The sequence below is a fragment of the Nicotiana sylvestris genome, chromosome 1 (assembly GCF_000393655.2).
Source record: "Nicotiana sylvestris chromosome 1, ASM39365v2, whole genome shotgun sequence".
Classification (NCBI taxonomy): domain Eukaryota; kingdom Viridiplantae; phylum Streptophyta; class Magnoliopsida; order Solanales; family Solanaceae; genus Nicotiana; species Nicotiana sylvestris.
In genome coordinates, this window is record NC_091057.1 from 84,319,426 (window position 1) to 84,344,677 (window position 25,252).

General features: G+C 41.5%; 1 protein-coding gene across 1 annotated transcript; it reads left to right on the forward strand.

The window, feature by feature from the left end:
- Positions 1–23,643: 23,643 nt before the first annotated feature.
- On the forward strand, positions 23,644–25,047 carry LOC138872038 (uncharacterized). The gene is made up of 4 exons (XM_070149987.1): positions 23,644–23,832; positions 23,989–24,192; positions 24,291–24,826; positions 24,930–25,047. Exons 1-4 carry the CDS (start codon positions 23,644–23,646, stop codon positions 25,045–25,047), a joined length of 1,047 nt encoding a protein of 348 aa, XP_070006088.1.
- Positions 25,048–25,252: the final 205 nt, after the last annotated feature.

Below are 25,252 nucleotides of genomic sequence, written 5' to 3' on the forward strand. Positions count from 1 at the left end.
GCAAGCGACAAGAAATTATTCTAAGAACCCCCAAAATCCATACTGCTAGAGCGGAGCATATCTTCCAATATTTGAATGGTGCGCTCAGACTATCCGTCCGTCTGGGGGTGAAATGTTGTACTCAACTCAACCTGTGCACCTAACTCACATTGTACAACCCTCCAGAAGTGCGAGGTGAACTGCGTACCATGATAAAAAATGATGGACACAGGCACATTGTGTAGACGGACAATTTCACATATATAGATCTCAGCTAACCGCTCTGAAGAATAGGTAACAACTACTGGAATGAAATGTGCCTACTTGGTCAACCTGTCCACAATGACCCATACTGAGTTGAATTTCTTCAAAGTCCATTGGAGCCTAACAACAAAATCCATGGTACTCAAGCTTCTAAAGCAAACCGCTAGGCCTCTAATGCTTGTACATTACTTGCTAACAATTTAGACACTGAGCCACATATGCATCTATGTCCTTCTTCATTTTCCTCCACCAATAACTCTGCCACAAGTCCTGATACATCTTGGCGGCAACTGGATGAATGGAATATCGGGAACTGTGGGCCTTTTGAAGAATCAACTCACGAAGCCCATCCACATAGAGCACACAAATCTGACCTTGTATCAACAACACCCTATGATCTCCAATAGTAACTTGCTTGGCACCACCTTGCCACACCGTGTTATTAAGGACAAGTAAATAGGGTCGTCATACTGATGCTCTCTATACACTCATACAAAGAAGACCGAGAGACCGTGCAAGCTAGAACTTGACTGGGCTCCAAAACATCTAACCTCACGAACTGATTGACCAAAGCCTGACCATCTGATGCTAGCGGCCTCTCCCTAACTGGAATATATGCAAGGCTACCTATAATCACAACCTTTTTACTCAAGGCATCGACCACCATATTGGCCTTCCCGGGATGATACAAAATGGTGATATCATAGTCTTTTAATAGCTCCAACAACCTCCTCTGTCTCAAGTTGAGATCCTTTTTATTGAACAAATACTATAGACTTTGATGATCCGTGAACACCTCACACGACACACTGTAGAGGTAATGCCTCCAAATCTTCATTGCATGAACAATGGCTTCCAACTCTAGGTCATGAACACGGTAGTTCTTCTCATGAACCTTCAACTATTGTGATGCGTATGCAATCACCCTATCATCCTACATCAATACTGCACCGAGCCCAATACGCGATGCATCACAATACACCATGTAGGATCCTGAACCTATAGGCAACACTAACATTGGCACCGTAGTTAAAGCAGTCATGAGATTCTGAAAGCTCAAATCCCACTCATCGGACCACCTGAATGGGGCCCCCTTCTGGATCAATCTAGTCAATGGGGATACTATGGATAAAAACCCCATAATAATAACCCGCCAAACCTAAGAAACTCCAAATCTCTGCAGCTAAAGTAGGTCTAGGCCAGTTTTGAACCACCTCAATCTTCTTAGGATCCACTTTAATGCCCTCGGCTGATACAACGTGCCGCAAAAAGGTAACTGAATCCAACCAAAATTCACACTTTGAAAACATGACATATAACTGCTTATATCTCAGAGTCTGAAGTACAATTCGATGATATTGTTCATGCTCCTCTCGGTTGCGGGAGTAGATCAAGATATCATCAATGAATACGATCACAAAAGAATCTAGATAGGGTTTAAATACCCGGTTCATCAAATCCATAAATATTGTTGGCAGAATTTGTCAACCCAAATGACATCACTAGGAACTCATAATGCCCAAACCGAGTCCGAAAAGTTGTCTTAGGGACATCGGATGCCCTAATCTTCAACTGATGGTAGCTAAACCTCAAATCAATCTTCGAAAACACTTTGGCACCTTGAAGCTGATTAAATAAGTCATCAATCCTCGGCAACGAGTACCTGCTCTTGATAGTGACTTTGTTCAACTCCTGATAATCTATACACATCCTCATCAAACCATCCTTCTTCTTGATGAACAACACGGGCGCACCCTAAGGTGAGACGCTAGGTATAATGAATCCTTTATCAAGAAAATCTTGCAACTGCTCATTCAATTCTTTCAACTCTAGCGGGGCCATACGGTATGGTGGAATAGAAATGGGTTGAGTGCCTGGAGCCAAATCAATACAGAAGTCAATATCTCTGTTTGGTGGCCCTGGCAAATTTACAGGAAACACCTCTGGAAACTCACACATAACTGGTACCTAATCCATGGAAGGAACCTCCTCACTAGAATCGCGAATGTAGGCCAAATAAGCTAAACATCCCTTCTCGACCATGCGCTAAGCCTTCACATAAGAAATAACCCTGCTGGTAGAATGACCAGTAGTCCCGCTCCACTCTAATCCATGCAACCCCGGTAGCGCAAAGGTCACTGTCTTGGCATGACAGTCCAATATAGCATGATATGTAGCCAATCCATGCCCAAAATAACATCAAAGTCCATCATATCAAGAAGTAAGAGATCTATACCAGTCTCAAGACTCCCAATAATAATCACACGTGAGCGATAAGCATGATCTATAGTAATAGAATCTCTCACAGTGGTGGACACATACAAAAGAGCACTCAACGAATCACGAGGCACAATTAGATATGAAGCAAAATAGGATGACACATAGGAATAAGTAGAGCCCAAATCAAATAGAACTGAAGCATCTCTATGACAAACTAGAACAATACATGTGATGATGGTGTCAGATTACTCAGCCTCAGGTCTAGCCGGGAATGCATAAAAAAAAGTCTAGGCCCCACCACTCTGACCTCCATCTCTCGGACGACCTTTAGTTGGCTAGCCTCCACATCTAACGGCCTGACCTCTACATCTAGCAGTCTGACTCCTACCTCTAGCTAACTGTGCAGGCGGTCGAACAACCGATGCCAGAATCATGGCACATGAATCCTCTGGTGCATGCCGCCCTATGATCTAGGGCAAAATCTAGAAAGGTGCCTCGAATTTCCACAAGTATAACAAGCTCTTGGCTGTTGTGACTGTTGACCCTTGAACTGGCCATGTCGACCTAGATAACCACTCTGATAACTATGGATTGGGTGTGCACTAATAGGAGCTGGTGGTGCACTGCAGGCTAGCTGCTCAAGATGAGATACATAAGGACCATGACTACCCAATGCACTGTGGGATGCCTAAAGCACCGACTGAAATGGCCTGGGAGGATAGCCTCTACCAAAAGTACCCCTGCCTCTAGACGAGGCACCACTGAAACAATCAAAATGGCGAGGCCTCTTATCAAATACCGATCGCCTCTCCTGACTCCTAACCATCTCGATCCGTCTAGCAATCTCTACGGCCCTCCGAAAAGAAATATCATCTCCAGTCTCCTTGGTCATCCGCAGCCTGATAGTGAAAGTGACCCCATCAATGAATCTCCTCACTCTCTCCCTCTCACTAAGGAGCAAGAGAATGGCATGGTGAGCTAAGTCCACAAATCGAGTCTCATATTAGGTAATAGTCATGCTACCCTGCTAAAGACGCTCAAACTGCCTGTGGTAATCCTCCCTTAGAGTGAAAGGAGTGAACGTCTTTAGAAATAGTTGTGAAAACTAATCCTAGGTAAGTGGAGGTGAACCAGCTGGTCTAGTCAACACATAATCTCTCCACCATCTCTTGGCAGAATCGGTCATATGGAACACTGCAAAATCGACCCCATTGGTCTCAACTATACCCATGTTACGCAACACCTAGTGGAAATGGTCCAAGTAATCCAATGGGTCTTCAAAAGGTACACCACTAAAATGAATAGGGAAGAGCTTGGTAAACATATCCAGCCTCAACAATGCCTCAGAAGACATAGATAGCCTATCATCAGCCTACCGCAACAACCAGCTGAACTGTCCCAAACAGCTGAGCTACTGGAGTTTAATATAAGGGAGCCACCTATTTCGGGGTGTGAGTAGCAGGAGTCTGTGCTACTCCCCCAGCCCGAGAGATGACTGGTGCTACTAGAAATGCACCGTTCTAGGCCACACTCTCCATAAGGCCCACCAAGCGGACTAGATCATCCTGAAGCACTAGAGTGGCTATGAAACCATCTGGAACCTGAGTTGGTCCAACGGGTACGGTCTGAGCTAGGACCTCCTTCTTATGATCAATCTGAGGCTCCACTGCGAGTGCTGCTGGCCGAGCTTTAGGCGGAGCTCTGCCTCAGCCTCTAGCTCGTCCTCGGTCTCGGCCTCTGCACCTAAAAATCCATAGCATCTAGAAGATAAGTACATACGTCTTTGTACCGATCCTCCAGACTTTTCTAAGCTTGCTCATGACTTGTGAGACGTAGGTAAGCTAGTGCTCTAATACCAACTTGTCACGGCCTGGAATCCCAATCGCAGGGTCATGATGGCGCCTAACATCCACTTGCTACGTAAGACGACGCGAGATAAGTAAATAGCTAATTTTTAACAATTTAGACAAAATGAAATGATTAATAATGAAACCACTATGAACATAGGACCACACAATTAAAGTAAGATAAGGAGGGGGTCAGTGTGCACTGACCTTCTATAGAGTAGCAATCCAAGTAAATATTGATTGTTTTCCATTTAGGAATCTAAATCAATAATGATACACTAACAGAGATTGAATTCGAACAAAAAAGAAAAAAAGAAGGAGAAATTAGAGGGGGACTACTGGGCTTAGCAGGAAACCTCAAATTTAATGCTCTTCTTTGTATCATTTAGTATATTTCTGATCGTTTTTGGTGTGTGTTTGTGTGAACATTGAATGCCCTATTCATAGTGACATTCAAGCCACTTAGGGTTTCGATGAATTCAAATAGTTAGTGGATGGTGACGATGGGTGGATAATGATCGCAATACGGTGAAATTGGAGAAGAACGAAAGAGAAAACGATAAACACTTTTATCTGGGCACGAGGATGGAGGAGGAAGACTGTTGAAGTCATCGGACCATAAGTTAAACTCTAATGTCTAAAGATCACTGCGTTTAACCTTTGGACAAAGAATAATGATAATGAGATTGAAGAATCGGTCATGCATGCTCCGATTTGAAGGATCGGAGCAAACATAGATAAAACTCCCATGTCACACTTTAGGTCTAGGGTTCTGACTAAGGGGTTTGAATTGTAATAATGAAAGGGGAAAGGCTTGAGGCAGGATTTGCGGTGTTGCAGAGACAAGATGGGTGTTTCAGGATTACATCGAGTGATCCAAATTCGTGCAAGGTATTTGATTGATGGGGTTTGGTGGGGATGAGAGAAAAGAGAGAATGGGGAAACTAGGGTGGCCGGATAAGGTTGAAATGATTAGGGTTTGGGCGTCTCTAAGGTTTAAAGTGAGACTAAATCTAATAGTTGGATATTTTGATCAAAGGCTCCGATTTTAGAGGATGAAAATTGATAAAAATGAATTATTATGGAAAAATGGTAGCCATTGGATCTTTGTGATCCAACGATTGAGCTGGGGTCTAGTAAGTGTTTTAAAAATAAAGAAAAAACAGAGATCAATTATGGACCATTGATAAGTTGGATCAACGGTCTAGATCTAATTGTGCTTCTTTTGTGAGTGTAGTAGATGGGTGATGTGGCATTTGTTAATTGGCTTAGATGAGGTGGCATAGATTTCCAACTTGGATAGATGAGGTGGGTTTTGGACCGGGTAAAGGTGTATTGGGCATGTGCATTTTGGTTAAATTAGCTGGAATGGAGTTTAAAAAGTAGCTACACTGAGTTTAATTAATCAATTGCAATAACAACCTTTTATATTTTTAACCCTTTTTTAAATAACTTAATTTTACTTAATTAATCCTATCTAAATGTAATAAAATATAATCTTAAAATATACTATTAATTATTGTAATTAAATAGTTGTTGAATTTAATCATAATACCTCATATGTGAAAACTAATTTTGACTAATTAAAATAATAGAGATAGTATAGTTATAAATTAAAGACTAATTTATAAAATTAATTGTAAAACTTGTTTATTAAGATGTGAAAATTATTTTAATAATTTTAAACAGTAGGAGTAATATAGTTTATAAATATTTAATACTAAATTCCTACTAATTAAACAATGCTAATTGTTATTGGGTATTATATTATTTATATTGTAAGAAAAAAGGTATTAACGGTTTACAAATATTTTACTACATTTATTATTGATTAATAAGCGTAAATAATTTAATTTGAAAAAGTAGGGTCAAAATTGGTCGTCAATAGCTGCCCCTCTTTGTCCAGAGACGATGAAAGAGTTTGCAGGCAAAGAAATTGACTTGTATGACCAATTTTGTCCTGACTCTAGGCATGTATTGCAAGTATTGTGTATGGATTTGGGAAAGACCACGAGTTATAAGATTACGGCTGAATTTCAGCTTTGAATCGCCTACATACCTCGGGCTTAATGAGGATCAGGCCTCATGTAATTCTGGATGGAGATTTGGAGAGAGGTGTACTTGCAGGAATTTCCTCGATATCATGCTATGATGATACTGCAAGACGGGAGGATTTGCGAACCCAATGACTTCATGAATTATAGCTTGATTATAAGATTTGACAGACTTGACGATTTTTGAGTTCTACTGATCGAATTTAGTTGGAGTTTGGATCCTTCGACTTGCTTATGAGTTTGTTGTTCCCTCATAGTGGTGTAACTTGGTTTACTTAGAAAAGTTCCACGTTGTAGTATTTGAACCTGCAAAAAAGATACACACATACCCATATATTATAACACAAATATGTTAGAATATAATGTAAATATGTAGGAATGATAATGCATGGCTGCCCGCTAGAAGTTATTTGGGATATTGGGGTGATGAGATGTTCGAATTTGAAGTCTCTGAGTTCTAGAGGATTATTTGGAACGTCAGGGATGGGTATTTGAATCTGACATGAATGTTGGCCGAGTTGTGTACCGCTCTACAACTGCCGGGGATTTTAAATATCCACACAATGGGAGTATTCGACTTTGAATTTCCTTGTTATGGGAATATACAATTTTTGACTTTGAATATCCACGATATGGGAGTATCTCCACACAATGGGAGTAGTCGACTTTGAATTTAAAATCTCCAGATGATGGGAGTATCTCCATGCGATGGGAGTATTGTAATATGCATGCAAGCTGCATAAATAAAATGTCAACACATTTATGGTAAAAGTGAAGAAGTGAATCAGCATGCCCAAGTGATACTCTAGACTGTAGAACTAATTTACGTCCGTCAATTGGCAAAATGTGTGGCAAAATTGAATAGTCTATCCTTCAATTGGAAAAGTTGGCCACGAGTTTTGTAACTATCTACTTAGAATATCCAATGTGGCAAAGTGGTGGTGCGATATGTATAAAGTGCTTTGATTGGCGGAGTGGGTGATGTACTTTGTACAAAGTGCTTTGGTTGGTGAAGCGGATAATACGATATGTACAAGTTGCTCTTACTGGCGGGGTCGGTGGCTTGACATGTACGAGATGCTCTGATTGGTAGAGTAGACGGCTTGATATGTGTAAGATTATCCTATTGGAAGAGCAGACAATTTGATATGCAAAAAATGCTCCGATTAGTAGTTCAGACGGTTTGATATGTACAGAATTCTCTGACAATTTCGAAGTCTTGGCTCCAGGATACCTACAAATAATTTATAGTTATTCTTTAGCTATACGAGAGAATGAATTGAGTAATTAAGGGTGAGATAGGGGCTCATGAGATTGTAGCAGGTATGGCATTGATTCCGATGCATTCCGACATACTTTGATTCCTGTCAACCTTGCGCTCAAAGGAAAGATCTTAGCAGGGAAAGGGCGTTGATTTGTGTTGATTGTAGACCAGGCCTTACTCCGAGTCTAGTGGGTCATGCCATGAAGTTTAGTATATGGAAGATTAGAATTTCTTTTAAAAGTTATTTTAAGAGAATCGCTTATGTTTATGGAAAATGGCGTCATTCTGGATTATGACATGTTAGAGGTTTCCTCCGGCGTGAGTATCATTTCTAGATGGTTCTGCCTTGTTGATGACGCTTCCTGGATGTGCCCTCTAATGACGTATCTTCCCTTTGATGTGATTAATTCCTAATTTAGGCAATGCATTATAAAGGCTTTCTTAGGGTGATGACCAAAGCATTTTAGGTTGCTTAAGTATGCGAACAGAATCAAGTCTGAACATAGTTCAAGGATATGAAATGACGAAATGAAATGAGATGATCGACCTTGACTCAGGCAGACTACTACCCAAATGAAATCAAGTCAAAACATAGTTTGATTACAATAGATGCAAAATGTTAGAATTTGTAAATGATATGGCCAAGTCTGACTCAGACTGCCTACGTACCCAAATGGAACTAGACTAGAATGTCGTTCAATTACAATAGATGACTGGATCTAATATGGATTGGCTATGTATTCCTACCAAAGGAAATCAAGTCATATTGTAGTTCCAGATACATGAAAATGACATTTGGATTTTTTATTACAAGAATGGGACTTGATCCTACGTGGGTTGCCTATATATCCCACCTTAGGAAGTCATGTCGGGCGTAGTTCTGTTACAACAAAACCTAACTCTATTATCTTTAAATGTTGTATCTCTTATTCTGTTTGAATTGATGGGCTTCATGATTACTCTGCCATCCATTTCTGCTAGGATTAGTGCTCCTCCCGAAATACTCAATGGACCATATAAGGACCCTACCAATTTGGTGTGAACTTCCTCTTTGTTTCTTCTTGATTGGGGAATAACTTCTTCAAAACCAGTTGCCCCGGTGTGAACTGTCGAGGTTGCACTTTCTAGTTAAATGTGTTGGCTATCCTATTGTGATATAGCTGGCCATGACACACTGCGTCCATCCTCTTTTCATCGATGAACATGAGTTGTTCTTGCAAGACACACATCTATTCTGCATAATCTAACTTGGCTTCCTGGACAATTCTCAAATATGGTATCTCGACCTCTACGGGTATTACAACTTCAGTACAATATACTAGCATGTATGGCATTTCCCCAGTTGATGTCCTCATGGTAGTGCGGTATCCAAGTAGGGAAAATGACAATTTCTCGTGCCATTGGATGTGATTGTCCAATATCTTTCGCAAAATCCTCTTAATGTTTTTGTTGGCAGCTTCAACTACCCCATACATCTGTAGCTTGTATGTTATGCAATTACGATGGGTGATTTGGAACTTCTTATAGATATTCCTCTTGAGGTTGATATTGAGATTGGTTGCATTGTCAGTTATAATTGACTCTTGAATCCCAAATTGTTATACTATCTTGTTATGGATGAAATCTACCACCACTTTCTTTGTCACGACCTTGTATGTAGAAGATTCAACCCATTTTATGAAGTAATCAATGGCTATCAATATGAAAACAATGCTTATTCGATGCGGCAGGTTCTATTTGTGCCCCAAACGGCAAATGGCTAAGGAGAACCCATTACGTTTAACTTATTCGGTGCAACCCTGATAAAATACCTATGAATCTAACACTGGTGATATTTTTGCACATAGCGAATGCTATCCCTTTCCATGGTTATCAAGAAATACCCGGCCCTTATAATCTTTTGGCTAGAGTGAAACTAATCACAAGAGGCCCTCATATTCCTGCATGTATTTCTTCCAATAACCTCGTGGATTCAACAACATCTACACACCTTACTAGACCCAAGTCCAGGGTTGTGATGACTCGGTAAGTTGTTTTGAGAGTTAGCCCCGTTTGCCCATTTACTTCTCCTTCCCTATTTAATTTTAGTTATGTGACTTTCTAGGGTAATTGGTTCAGGTCCGAAAAGATTTCGGAATGAATTGAGACGCTTATTCTCAAGGTTGGAAGCTTAAGTTGGAAAGGTTGACCAGATGTTAACTTGTGTGTAAATGGCTCTAGAATGGAGTTTTGATGGTTCTGTTAGATTCGTTGGGTGATTTTTGACTTAGGAGAGTGATCGGATAGTGATTTGGAGGCTCGTAGTTGAATTAGGCTTGAAATAGTGAAAGTTGGAAATTTCGAAGTTTGAACGAGAGTCGACTTTGTTACCAAGCTTGGAAGGGTTCTGGGAGGTGGAATAGATTCGTTGTATCATTTGTGACTAGCGTGCAAAATTTGAGTTCAATCGAACGTGATTTGCTAGGTTTCGGCATCGAATATAGATGATAGAAGTTCAAAAGTTCATTAGGCTTGAATCGACGTGCAATTCATGGTTTTAGAGTTGTTTGAGGCGATTTGAGGGCTTGACTATGTTTGTATCATGTTTTAGGACTTTTTAAAATTTTTGGTTGAGGTCCTAGGGGCCTCGGGTGTTGTTCGTACGATTATCAGATCAAGTTGTGAATTGGGTGACTGTTGAAGCTCACCAGTTTTGGTGCTACTGCACCTATAGAGCTTTGATCGCAGGTGCGAGCAAGGGAGCGCAGGTTCGGCCATGAGAGGATTGTTCATTGGTCGCAAGCACGGAAGAGGTTAGTAGATGCAGATGCGCATCTGCACAAGGTCGACCACAGAAACAAATTTGGTTAGGCAGCAGAGGCGTCGCAGGAGCGTAGAAGGTTCGCAGATGCAGTCCCGTAGGTGCGAGGCTGGGACTGTAGGTGTGAAAGGTCTCCTTTTAAGTGGGTTCTGTAGGAGCGTGGTTTTCTCCACAAAAGCGGATGCGTAGGTGCGAGCCCAGGCTCCATATGTGCGAAAATGCCTGGGCACTGTTTAAATTCGAGGGTTTCCGAGATTTTCATCATTTTTGACATTTCAAGCTTGGGCTTAGGCAAGTTTTGGGAGGGATTTCGAAAGTATTCTTGAGGAAAGTCACTTGTGGTTAAATTTATTTAATAACTATGCTTCCCCATTGAACTTCCCACCTAGATTGTGTGGTTTTGATGTGTAATTTTGGAGTTTGAGGCTAGGGATTTGGAGAGTTTAAATTGGGGATTTGGGTGTCGATTTGGTATCAGATTTTGGTAAATTTGGAATGGTTAGACTTGTGGTCAAATGGACTTCCAAATTTTGTAACTTTTATTGGATTCTGAGACGTGGGCTCGGGGGCTGACTTTTGAGTTGACTTTTTGACTTTTGATTAAGAACTTAGTATTTTCTTATGGAATTGATTCCTTAGCTCATGTTGATCGTATCAAATAGTTTGTGGCTAGATTCAAGACATCTAGAGTCCGATTCACGAGGCAAGGGCGTGTTGGAGTAGAGTTTTGCATGACTTGAGATAAGTAACAGTTCTAAACTTGGTTATGAGGGTATGAAAAAATGATTGGTGTTGAGGCAACGCACATGCTAGGTGACGGGCGTGTGGGCGTACACCATAGGAATTGTGACTTGGTCAGTTCCATGGAACTGTATAGTTGAATAACCTATTGTTATACGTATATTTTCCATGTGTTAGAGAAATTTAGCCACATGTCATGTTAGAAATCATGCTTAGGATATATGTTGGTACCGTTGGGGCCCATGAAGGTCGCATTACATGTTGAATTATTGCTTTATTTGAAATCACGCACTTAGTCACCGATATTATTTGCATATCATATCACAGTCTCTGATGTCATTCATTTATACATCATATCACCATTGTTTGGGCTTATTATCATAATTCTTGTGAGCCCGGGAGACAAGAGAGATTGATGACTGAGTGAGGCCAAGGGCTTGATTGTGAGGATATTAATGGGAGCGAGGTTCACGCCACAGCATGTGTATTTAATTCATGATATGATTTGCTTATTATGACGCTTGGACTGTAATCGCCCTCCAGTGTCTGCACACCCACAGTGAGCGCAGATAACTACTAAGTGCGAGTGCGAGTGCCAAGCGTAAGTGCCGACCGGCTAGGAGAAATGAGTGGTTGTGAGGATGGAGTGATTGTGAGGAATGAGTGTATGTGAGGTTGGAGTGAATGGTAAGACTGAGTGTCTAATACTCTGAGAGTATGCACATGATTCCATTACTGTTTGTACATCAGTTGGCATATATAACTGTTATGTAGTTATTGAGATGTGCCATATCCTGTTTCAATTGAACTTGACATAATTTAACTATTTTGGCTTTAAGTGTCAAACTTGAGAGCATGCCTACTTTCTTGTATTATAATTTTCTAATTGAACTATACTCGTGAAGCTCGTCACTATTTTCAGTCCAATAGTTAGTCTTGTTACTTACTGAGTTGGTTGTACTCACGCTATACCCTGCATTTTGTGTGCAAATACTGGTGTTTTCGAACACAGTGGGTGCTAAATATTTGAGCAGCCTAGTCATCCTAAGATTTCGAGGTAGCTGCCTGGCGTCTAAAGACCTTGACTCTCCTCCTCTATCTTTCAGCTTTATGTATATACTTTCAGTTTATTTTTCATAGACAGTATTTCAGACTTGTGTTGTATAGACGCTCATGCACTCAGTGACACCCTGGTTTTGGAAACTTCTGTATTGGGTTTTGATCTTCTATCTAGTTTATGAGAGCTTTAATTATTTAAACATGTCTTAGTTCATTTTTCATTTAAAAGTGTTGGAATTTCTTTGAGGTGTCAGCTTTCCTAGTACCATGTTAGGCGCCATCACGACATGCTATGTTTTGGGTCGTGACAAGTTGGTATCAAAGCCTATATTACATAGGTCTCATGAGTCATGAGAAGGTTTAGTAGAGTCTTACGGATCGATACGGAGACGTCTGTATTTATCTTTGAGAGGATGTCGAACCCTTAGGAAAACTTCACATTCTTGTATTTTTGTCGTGCAAATTTGTTGATCCCAAGAACTAAACTTCTATTATTCTATTCTCTCACATATGGTGAGAACACGTGCTACCGGATAGGACAGACAGTCACCAATGCCACTTATTAGGGCTATAAGAGGTCGAGGTCGCGGTAGGGGCTTCGGTAGGGGCAGATGTGTAGCTCGTACAGCAGCTAGAGCACCACCTGTAGATCCACCTATTACCCCAACTCAGGAACATGTTCTAGATGTGGTTGAGGTAGTGGGGCCAGCTCAAGCACCAGCTGTGCCCATTGTGATTCAAGGCCTTCAGGAGGCTTTGGCTCAAATATTGACTTTGTACAGTAGCCTCGCTCAGATGGTTTCTGTTCAGACCGCGCTATACACTTCTTAGGCTGGAGGAGGTACTTAGACTCCCACCGCCCGTACTCCAGAGTAGGTGATGCAGGGACTTCAGACACCGGGGGTACTACCAGCCCAGCCGGTTGCAGCTTCTCAAGCCCAGGAAAGTCCTATTATTAGTGATGATGAGTAGAAGAAACTTGAGAGATTTGGGAGATTTCAACCTCCATAATTCAGTGGGGTTGAGTCCGAGGATGTCTAGGACTTCTTGGATAGGTGCCAGTGGATTCTTCGAATGATGGGTATTTTGGAGACTAATGGGGTCACTTTTACTACTTTTCCGTTTACTAGGGTTGCCTTCAGATGGTGGGAAGCCTATGAGAGGAGCAGGCCTGTCGGTGCTGCACCATTTTATGAGTTATCTATTCTCTTCTTGGAGAAGTTTATGCCACATACCCGCAGGGAGGAGCTGCGTAGGCAGTTCGAGCAACTGTGTCAAGAGGTCATATATGTGACCCAGTATAAGATGAGATTTTTAGTGTTGGCTCGTCACACAATTTAGTTGGTTCCCATTGAGAGAGAGAGTAGGAGGATTGGGAGGTTCATTGTTGGCCACACCTATCAGTTGCATTTTTCTATGACTCGGGAGAGTGTATTTGGTACTCGGTTCGACGAGGTGCTTGATATTGCTTGGTGGCTAGAGATGGTCCGTAGTCAGGAGCGTAAGGAGAGGGAGGCCAAGAGGCCTCGTGGTTTAGGTAGTTTCAGTGGTGTTCCTGCTAGGGGTCAGTTCACCACAGTAGGGGTTGTCCTTATAGGCACGCTTAGATCGTTCATCCAGTTCATCATGGTGCATCATCCAACCATGGTTCATACAGTGCTCGTCAGGGTCAGTCATCTCTCGTGCCCTTGCAACTCAGAGTTCATACCATGCTCCATTGGTTTAGGGTTCATCTATGACAAGTTCTTCTAGCAGTTATACTGGTACTCGGGGACCGATTCAGTCCCTACCACCACCACCACAACCGGGGAGTATCTTTGAGTGCGGAGAGTTTGGGCATATGTGGACACAGTATCCCCATCACCCTAGGGGTCCAATGCAGCAGAGGAGTCAGGCTATGACTTCTGCACTAATTCTTCACCACCCGCCCAGCCAGCTCGAGGCAAGGCACATGCAGCTAGAGGTTGCCCTAAAGGAAGAGGCCGATCAGGTGAAGGTCAGGCCCGATTCTATGATATTCCTGCCAGGCTAGATGTTGTTGCTTTAGATGCAGTGATCACATGTATTGTATTATTGTACCACTGAGATGCTTCCACCTTATTTAACCATGGTTATATTTATTCCTATGTATCGTCCTATTTTACTTGTTATTTGAATATGCCCTGTGAGTCCGTAGTTTCATCTGTTCATGTATTTACGTAGTGGGTGATACTAAGGTTATGGACCCAATATATCGGTCATGTGTAGTGACTATTGTGGGATTAGAGACTAGAGTTGATCTCTTATTACTTAGTATGGCTGTCTTCGACGTGATCTTGTGTATGGATTGGCTGTCCCAATGTCATGCTATTCTTAATTGTCACGCTAAGACCGTGACGATGGCGATGCCAATGTTGCCAAGGATCGAGTGGAGAGGTTCTCTAGATTATGTTCCCAGCAGGGTGATTTCATATTTGAAGGCCCAACGGATGGTTGGGAAGGGGTATTTATCTTACTTGGCCTTTGTGCGAGATGTGGTTGCTGATACTCCTACTATTAATTCTTTTTCGGTGGTGCAAGACTTTCCGGATGTGTTTCCTGCAGACCTGCTGGGCATGCTGCCCGGCAGGGATATTGACTTTGGTAATGACTTAGTGCTAGGTACTAAGCCCATTTCTATCCCTCTGTATCATATGGTACCAGTTGAGTTGAAGGAATTAAAATAGCAGCTTCAGGAACTTCTGGATAAGGGGTTTATTAGGCCTAGTGTGTCGCCTTGGGGTGCACCGATTCTATTTTTGAAGAAGAAGGATGGTACTATGCGTATGTACATCGACTATAGGTAGTTTAACAAAGTTATAATCAAGAACAAGTATCCTTTGATGCGTATTGATGACCTATTTGACCAGTTTCAGGGAGTGAGGGTGTTCTCTAAGATCGATTTGAGGTCTGGGTATCCCCAGTTCAAGATTCGAACCTCAGATATTCTAAAGACTGCATTCAGGACCTGTTATGGTCACTATGAGTTCCTTTTGATGTCTTTTAAGCCGACGAATGCCCCAACAACATTCATGAACTTGATGAATAGTGTATTTCAGCCATATCTCGACTCATTTGTCATATTATTCATTGATGATTTCCTTGTGTACTCACATAGCTAGGAGAAGCATGCCCAGCATTTGAGGATTTTACTACTGCGGCCGAGGGAGGAGAAGCTTTATGCCAAGTTCTCCAAATGTGAGTTTTGGCTTAGATTGGTGGCGTTCTTAGGGCACGTGGTGTCCAGTGATGGGATTAAGGTGGATCCAAAGAAGATAGAGGCGGTTTAGAGTTGGCCCAGACCATCCTCAGCTACTCAAATTTAGAGCTTTCTCAGCTTGCCTGGTTATTATCATCGCTTGTGGAGGGTTTCTCGTCTATTGCAGTGCCTTTGACTAAATCGACTCAGAAGGGTGCTCCATTCAAGTAGCTGGACGAGTGTGAGGAGAGCTTTTAGAAGCTCACGACTACCTTGACCAAAACTCCAGTTCTAGTTTTGCCTTCAGCTTCTGGCTCTTATACAATGTATGTGATGTTTCTCAAATTGGTATTGTGTGTCTTGATGTAGTGATCGCTTATACTTCGCGCTAGTTGAAGCTCCATGAGAATAACTACCTTGTTCATGATTTGAAGTTGACTGCCATTGTTCATATATTGATGATTTGGAGGCATTATCTCCACAGTGTGTCGTGTGAGGTATTTAAAGATCATCGTAGTCTCCAGCACTTGTTCAAACAAAGGATCTAAATTTGAGATAGCGGAGGTGGTTGGAGCTGCTAAAGGACTATGATATTACTATTCTGTATCATCCTGAGAAGGCCATTGTGGTGCCAGATGCCTTAAGTAGAAAGGCGGTGAGTATGGGTAGCCTTGCATTCATTCATGTTGGGGAGACACCGCTTGTAGTTGATGTTCAGTCCTTGGCCAACCAGTTTGTAAGATTAGATGTTTCGGAGCCCAACCGAGTTCTAGCTTGTGTGATTTCTTGATCTTCCTTATATGATCGCATCAGAGAGCGCAATATGATGATCCCTATTTCTTTGTCCTTAAGGACACGGTTCAGCACGGTGATACCAAAGATGTTACTATTGAGGATGATTGGTTATTGAGGATGCAGGGTCGGATTTGTGTGCCTAATGTAGATGGACTACGTGAGTTGATTCTTGATGAGGCCCACAGTTTGCAGTATTCTATTAATTCGGGTGCCGCGACTTGCGGTAGCACTATTAGTAGGGGAGGATGAAGAAGGATATAATGGGAATTGTAGCTTGGTGCCTAAATTGTCAACAAGTGAAGTATGAGCATCAGAGGCCGGGTGGATTGCTTCAGAGGCTTGAGATTCTGGAGTAGAAATTGGAGCGTATCACCATGGATTTTGTAGTTGGGCTCCCATGGACTCCGAGGAAATTTGATACTATTTGGGTGGTTGTGGATCGGGTGACCAAGTCGGCACACTTCATTCCAGTTGGACTACTTGTTCTTCGGAGCGGTTGGTTGACATTTAAATTCGCGAGATTTGTTGCTTTCACAGTATGCCAGTGTCTATCATTTTAGATCGGGCCACAAAGTTTACATCGCAGTTTTGGAGAGCCGTGCAGTGAGAGCTGGGCACCTAGGTTGAGTTGAGTATAACATTTTAGCCTCAGACGGATGGACAGTTCGAGTGCCCTATTCAGATATTGGAGGATATGATACACGCTTGTGTCATAGATTTTGGGCGTTCTTGGGATCAGTTTCTGCTACTCGCAGAGTTTGCATACAACAATAACTACCAATCGAGCATTCAGATGGCTCCATATGAGGCTTTGTATGGGAGACGATGTCGGTCTCCAGTGGGATGGTTTGAGCCCGGTGAGGCTAGGCTATTGGGTACTGACTTGGTTCATGATGCTCTGGACAAGGTTAAATTGATATAGGATCGGCTTCGCACGGCACAGTCTAGAAGGAATAGTTACGTCTATAGGAAGGTTTGTGATGTTGCTTACATGGTTGGGGAGACGTTATTGCTCAAGGTTTCACCCATGAAGGGTGTTGTGAGGTTCGAGAAGAAGGGAAAGTTGTGCCCTCGATATATTGGGCCGTTTGAGGTGCTTCAGAGGATTGGAGAGGTGGCTTACAAGCTTGCCTTGCCACCTAGTTTCTCAAGTGTTCATCCGGTATTTCATGTATCTATGCTCCGGAAGTATATTGGCGATCCATCTCATATTTTGGATTTCAGCACACTTCAATTGGATGGTGATTTTACTTATAATATGGAGCCGGTGGCCATTTTGGGTCGGTAGGTTAGAAAGTTAAGGTCAAAGGACATAGCTTTAGTGAAGGTGAAGTGGAGAGGTCAGCCAGTTGAGGAGGCTACTTGGGAGCAAATATCCATCCCTATTTGAGACTCCATGTACGTTTCTAGCCCCGTTCAAGGACTAATATTTGTTTAAGAGAGAGAGAGGATGTAACAATTGGCCGATCGTTTTGAGAGTTGTAGCCTTGTTCCTCCATTTAATGCTCATTCCTTGCTTAATTGTTGTTATGTAACTAGTTGGGGTAGGATGTTCGGGTCCGGAGATGTTTCAGAATGAATTGAGACACTTAGTCTTAAGGTTGGAAGCTTAAGTTGGAAAGATTGGCCGGATGTTGACTTGTGTGTAAATGACTCCGGAATGGAGTTTCAATGGTTATGTTAGATTCGTTAGGTGATTCTGAACATAGGAGCATGACCGGATAGTGAATTGGAGGCCCGTAGTTGAATTAGGCTTGAAATGGCGAAAGTTGGAAATTTAGAAGTTTGACCGAGAGTTGACTTTGTGGTTACCGGGCTCGGATTGGAGTTCCGGAAGTTGGATTAGGTCTGTTGTGTCATTTGTGACTTGCGTGTAAAATTTGAGGTCAATAGGACGTAATTTTCTAGGTTTTGGCATCGAATGTAGGTGTTAGAAGTTCAAAAGTTCATTAGGCTTGAATCGACACGTGCTTCGTGGTTTTATCGTTGTTCGAGGCAATTTGAGGACTCGCTAAGTTCGTATCATAATTTAGGACTTGGTGGTATTTTTGGTTGAGGCCTCAGAGTCCTCGTGTGGAGTTCAAACGAATATCAAATCAAGTTATAAGTTGGGTAACTACGGAAACTCACCAGTTCTACTGCAATTGCCTCTGCGGAGCTTTGATCGCAGGTACTAGCAAGGGAGAGCAGGTGTGTCCATGAGAGGATTGTGCAGTGGTCATCGGCACAGAAGAGGTTCTACAGATGCGGATGCACATCTATGCAAGATCGACCACAGAAGCGGATTTGGTTAGGCAGCAAGGGCGTCGCAAGAGCGAAGAAGGTTTGCATATACGGTCCCACAAGTGCGACGATGGGACCTCAGGTGCGAGAGGTTTCTAGTTAAGTGGGTTTGCAAGACCGTGGTATTCTATGCAAAAGCGGATGGGCAGGTGCGAGCCCATGCTCAGCAGGTGCGAAAATGTCAGGGCAGTGTTTAAATTCGAGGGTTTCCAAGATTTTCATCATTTTGGACATTTCAAACTCGGGCTTAGGCCATTTTTAGGATGGATTTCGAAGGGATTTTTGTGGCAAGTCACATGTGGTTAAATTTATTCAATAATTATGCTTCCCCATTGAATTTCCTACTTAGATTGTCTATTTTTTAGGTGTAATTTTGGAGTTTGAGGCTAAGGATTTAGAGAGTTTAAATTCAGGATTTGGGTGTCGATTTGGTGGCGGATTTTGTTAAATTTAGTATGGTTAGACTCGTTGTCGAATGGGCTTTCAGATATTGTAACTTTTATTGGATTTCGAGATGTGGGCCCAGGGGCCAATTTTTTTGTTGACTTTTTGACTTTTGATTAAGAACTTAGTATGTGCTTATGGAATTGATTCGTTTAGCTTGTGTTGATTATATCGAACTGTTTGTGGCTAGATTCGAGACATTAGAAGCCAATTCGCGAGGCAAAGGCATGTTTGAGTAGAGTTTTGCACAACTTGAGGTACATAACAATTCTAATCCTGGTCTGAGGGTATGAAACCCCAAATTACGTATTATGTGATTGGTGTTCAGGTGATGAGCGTGTGAGCATGCATCATAGGAATTGTGCTTGGTCAAGTCCGTGGAACTGTATAGTTGAATAACCTGTTGTTATCGATATATTTTCCATCTGTTAGAGAAATTTAGCTGCAAGTCATGTTAGAAATCATGCTTAGGTTGTATGTTGGTACTGTTGGGACCCACAGAGGTTGCATTACATGTTGAATTAATTTCTTAATTCGAAATCACGCACTCAGTCACCGTTATTATTTGCATATCATATCTCAATCATTGTTGTCATTTATTCATACATCATATCACCATTGCTTGAGCTTAATATCATGATTCTTGTGAGCCCGAGAGACTGGAGATATTGACGACTGAGTGAGGCCGAGGGCCTGATTGTGAGGATATTTATGGGAGTGGGTTGCACGACGTAGCATGTCTATTTGATCCATGCCATGATTGGCTTATTATAACGCTTGGTCTAGAATCGCCTCTCTATATTCGGCACAACCATAGTGAGCGAAGGTACCTATTGAGTTCAAGTGCGAGTGCCGAGCACGAGTCTCGAGCGACTAGGAGAAATGAGTGTTTGTGAGGATGGAGTGATTGTGAGGTTGGAGGGAATGGGAGGATTGAGTGACTGATACTCTCAGAGTATGCATATGATTCCATTACTGTTTGTACATCAATTGGCATATATAACTGTCATGTAGTTACTAAGATGTGTCATATCCTGTTTCAATTGAATTTGACATGATTTAACTATTTTGGCTTTAATTGTCAAACTTGAAAGCATGCCTACTTTCCTGTGTTGTAATTCTATAACTGAATTGTACCTGTGAAGCTCGTCATTACTTTCAGTCCAATAGTTAGTCTTGTTACTTATTGAGTTGGATGTACTCACGCTACACCTTGTACTTCATGTGCAGATCCGAGTGTTTCTAGACACGGTGGGTGCTGATTATTTGAGCAACTTAGTCGTTCGGAGATTTCGAGGTAGTTGTCCGGTGTCCGCAGACCTTGACTATCCTCCCCTATCTTTTAGCTTTATGTATTTAGTTTTAGTTTCTTTTTCATAGACAATATTTCAGACTTGTTTTGTATAGACGCTCATGTATTTAGTGACACCATGGTTTTGGTAACTTTAATATTGAGTTTTGATCTTCTATCTAGTTTATGAGAGCTTTAATTATTTTAACCTGTCATAGTTCATTTTTCATTTAAAAGTATTGGAATTGCTTTGAGGAGTCGGCTTGCCTAGTACCATGTTAGGCTCCATCACGACAAGCTAAGTTTTGGGTCGTGACAAGGGTCCTCCTATATAGGACTTCCCCATTAGGGAAAAAGTGTAATTCTCTGGTTTCCTTAATGCTCGCTTCTGACCATTAGTGGCACTCTCTGGATATTCTCTTGCTTCGAGGAACTTTTTGATGTCGTGTGATAATAGATGATAATCATGCAATTTAGCTAATATTTACACTCTAATTTGGCTGCACTTTATCAATGTTTGATTGTAAAAGATAACAAAATGCTCTAATTAAGAGTTTTATGCTTTGTAGGAGCCATTCCAAGCTAGGAGGAAGCTAAAAGAGTGTTTTGGAGTTAATATGGAGCATGGAAGGCCAATTGGAGGATAATATGATCGAAAGGAGAAGAAAGTGCAAGGACCAAATCCACGCCCAGGTCCGCAGTCAGGTCCGCGGTTGCGGACAGAAGTTGTGCCAAATCTGTGGTCCATCTGTGGCCGCCGACGGGGTGCTCGGAGCCAAATATTGCAAGGTCAATTGTGTAATTTCCATAATGAATCTTCTTGACCTATAAGAAGCCCAACTCACCCAAAAAAGGGATATCGAGGTTTTTGAAGTATTTGTGAAGGCAAAACAGGCAAGAAGCAAGGCGGAAGATTCGACATAGAGTTTTTACCTTTCTTCTTCTTATTTTTGTCATTGAGGATGAATTATATCGTTATGATTGTGAAAACGATGATGCTTAGCTAAACTCCTAATCTAGGGTTTTGATGGACTCTCTTGGAGGATGAATTTCTTGTTATGTTGATATAGATTTGCCATAATATTTTCTCTATTTGTTCAACTATATTGTGATTGTTGTTGATTGAAGGGCCCTCAATCGGCTGTGCCTATTTAGTATGCATTACTCGGGAGAGAGTATATATTTAGGTAGTTGTTGAACAACACCACTCCTAATGTATATGAAGGATCAATACGAAGGGTTTAAATGTGGAATTAGGGATAACGAAACCTTGGGTGCGATCTAAGTAAGCTGTAACTAAGCCCAGCTAGTGTAATTCGGGAGAATATGTCTATTATATTGTTGAAATTACTCGAGAGAGAGTTACGATAGTCAGAGTGCTCATGATCGATAGAGAAAACTTAAGCAAATTTATAGCAAACATAGCGTAAAGGATTCCGACAAGAGGGAAAATCAGAAACTTAGACCATTCTCATTCTTGCTTACAACAAGTTTATAGCTAGTTCTTAATTTCTGCATTTTTGTTACATAATATTTAGTTAATAAATACCAACTTTGTTATTCAAATATCTCTAAAGATTGAATACATAAATTTCTGTGAGTCCAATAGATGTGATCGATAGGTTAATTTCCTGTGAAATTCGACTCCGGACTTGTTAACTAGAATATATTTGCAGCGACCGCTTTGTCCTTTTTATAAGGTATAGTTGGGCGTGATCAAATTTTGGCTCCGTTACGGAGGAATTAATGGTGTTATTGATTGCAGTTAAAAAGAAGTGCAAAAATTCTTAGTGTAGTCAATTTTCTTCAATTTAAACTGACCATTTAAATTCTAACATTTTTAGTCATGGTTGTTACAGGTGCATGCCTAGAAACTCCTCAAGAACTGGTGAATTGCTCGAAACATTATCATATCCTGAGAAATTTTTCAAGGCATTGAATCGTGCAAACAGGAAAGACAAAAAACAACAGAACTTAACCGAAAACATTGAACCAGACATGGAGGACGATAATCTAAACAACAGAAACAACGTGAATGACCCAAATGATTAGGGTGGCACCTCTTGTGCCAGAAGGAGCACTATATTATTGGGCACAACCTACCACTGACAACTTAGCAACTGCCATTGTAGTCCCTCAGATACAACCAGATTCATTCCAGATAACAAATAACATGCTACATCTATTGCAGAATAAGAGACTATTTTCTAGGTCATACGTTGAAGATCCTTAGCAGTATCTAAAGAATTTCCTGTCAATTTGTGCTACACAGAGGCAGCACAACATGACACAAGAAGCAATACGTTTGTTGTTGTTTCCATTCTCAGTGACAGGATCAGCTCAGACTTGGCTTAATTCACTCCCCATCAACTCCATCACTACTTGGGAGGAATTAGTCAAGCAATATTTGAGCAAATTTCATCCACCCAATAAGACTGCTCAGCAAATTGATGAGATATTGAGCTTCAGACAGAAACCAATTGAGATGCTACACGAAACGTGGGAGAGATTCAAGCTTCTGCTGGTTATGTGTCCACATCATGGTATTCTGGAGCAGATGTTGGGGCAAAGATTTTATATGGGTTTGGCAGATAGTTTGAAAGCCAATGGTGATGTTTCAACAGGTGGGGCATTTTTTAGCAAAACATTCAGAGAGAGCAATATCGCACTTGACAAGATGGCACAAAACTTAGGATGGACAACAAGAAATGCTCCAATCACTCATGTGGTTCACTCAGTGGTTCTAGACCCGACTAACTCTATAGCTGAAAATATGGCCACTCTAATGACACAAATGAGAATCCTCACCAAAAAGGTTGAAGAATTAGGCCAGAAGTAGCAGGTACACATAGTTGATGCAACTAATTGGGGTCTATGTACATCATGCATTAATCAGCCATATGTTTGCTCGTGGAGTGCTGAAGGTGATAATCAACAATAGTAAGAGAACATGAATTATGTGGCCAACTATGGGGGACCGAGACCAGGTGGTCAGAATTGAGGTCAGCAGAATCAACAATACAGAACAACTCAGTAGCAGTATAATAACAACAATACTCATGGGTCTATGCGACCACAGGGGAAAATGGTGCCTTACCAAAGGCAACAAGGGTACAACCAGCAAAATCAGCAGTAAGCTTATCAACAACCTCCACAACAATATATTATGAGACATGAAGATGGGTTTGCTAAACTTGAGGGAATGATGCAACAAGTGATTGGGTCTACTGGAAAACTAGCTGATAGAGTAGACTCACATGAGTCAGCGATAAAGAATATTAAGATCCAGTTATGACAAATTTCCATGGCCCTAAATAATCGTCCTTATGGGATGTTACCTGCAGACACCCAAATCAATCCAAAGGAGTAGGGCCCCAAGCAGTTGATGGTAGTGAGTCTCCGAAATGGTAGAGACTTAGATCTAGAGCAAGAAATTGTTTGCGAAAGCAGGCCAACTGATACACTGGCACCAGTACCCATTGAGATAGATGATTCATTAGGGTTAACTGAGGTGACGGTCCATAATGCGCAAGAAAACACCAAAAACGAAGAAGAGGTTATGAAAGAGATTGAGGTTGCACCGGAATCGACAATAGAAGAAGTGCCTGAACAAGAAAAAAACCAAATCACAGGGAAGAAACGACCTCCAGCACCATTCCCATAGAGATTAGCCAAGTATCATAAAGATGCGCAGTATAAAAAATTCTTGAAGATGTTGAAGAAAATTTAGGTAAACATTCCATTGATTGATGCTTTAAAGGAAATGCATGGTTACGTGAAGATGATGAAGGACTTGATATCCCGCAAGTTTGACTTTCAAGACTTGGCCACGATTAAACTGACTCAGGCCTACAGTGTTGTTATGACGAGACCTATAGCTGAGAAGCTATCTGACCCAGGGAGATTCACAATAGGTAACTTTGCATTTGCTAAGGTACTATGTGATCTGGGAGCAAGCATAAACCTTATGCCCCTAGCTATCTACATAAGTCTAGCATTGGAAGAGCAAGTCCCACGTCTATGCTACTACAGCTGGCTGACCGAATAGGGAAGAGGCCCTTTGGGATTCTAGATGATGTATTGGTCCAGGTTGGGAAGCTTGTGTTCCCAGCAGATTTTGTCATCCTTGAATGTCGGGTTGACAAGGAAATTCCCATAATTTTGGGAAGACCATTCTTGGCCACTGGGATAGCCTTAATTGATTGTGAAACTGGAGAGCTCAAGAGGAGATTAAATGATGAAGAGATAACATTCAACGTGCAGAAATTTATGCGGAGACAAAGTGAATTTTCTAATTGCTCTCTAATAGATGTGCTGGATGTGGTCCTGGGGGAGGAAGATGAAGCTTTGAACATTAAAGACCCTCTAGCAACTTGTCTCATGAACTTAGACGAAGCTAACGGTGAAGACTTGGAAGAGTGGGTACTTGCTCTTGAAGGCCAAGGTTTTTGGAAAAGGGAGCTTGAATTTGAGGCTTTGTACTTAGAGGAAAGAAAAACTTCTCCAGCTAAGCCCTCAATAGAAGAGCCACCAAAGTTGGAACTAAAGCCACTACCATCCCATCTCAGGTATGCATTCTTAGGACCTGACTTAACTTTACTTATTATTATCTCAGCTAGTTAGTTAGATGTGAAAGCACAACAACTTTTGCATGTACTAACTGAATGCAAGACTGCAATTGGATGAACCATTGCAGACATTAAGGGGATCAGCCCGACCTTCTGTATGCATAAGATTCTACTGGAAGATGATGGGCACAAACCTTCTAGAGAACATCAAAGAAGGCTGAACCCCAACATGAAAGAAGTGGTGAAAAAGGAAGTAATTAAATGGTTAGATGCGGTAATCATATTCTCCATCTCTAACAGCAACTAGGTTAGCCCAGTGTAGTGTGTACCAAAAAAGTAAGGTATAACGGTAGTGAAAAATGAAAAGAACGAGTTGATCTCTACACGAACAGTCATAGGTTGGCGGATCTGTATGGATTACAGGAA

Bases quoted from the DNA above. Each gene is read 5' to 3' on its own strand.
- LOC138872038 (XM_070149987.1), top strand. From the start codon at position 23,644: ATGGTAGTGAGTCTCCGAAATGGTAGAGACTTAGATCTAGAGCAAGAA. The intron at 23,833-23,988 runs GTTGCACCGGAA...AAGAAAATTTAG, and splicing joins AGGTTATGAAAGAGATTGAG to GTAAACATTCCATTGATTGA. The intron at 24,193-24,290 runs GTACTATGTGAT...ATGCTACTACAG, and splicing joins GTAACTTTGCATTTGCTAAG to CTGGCTGACCGAATAGGGAA.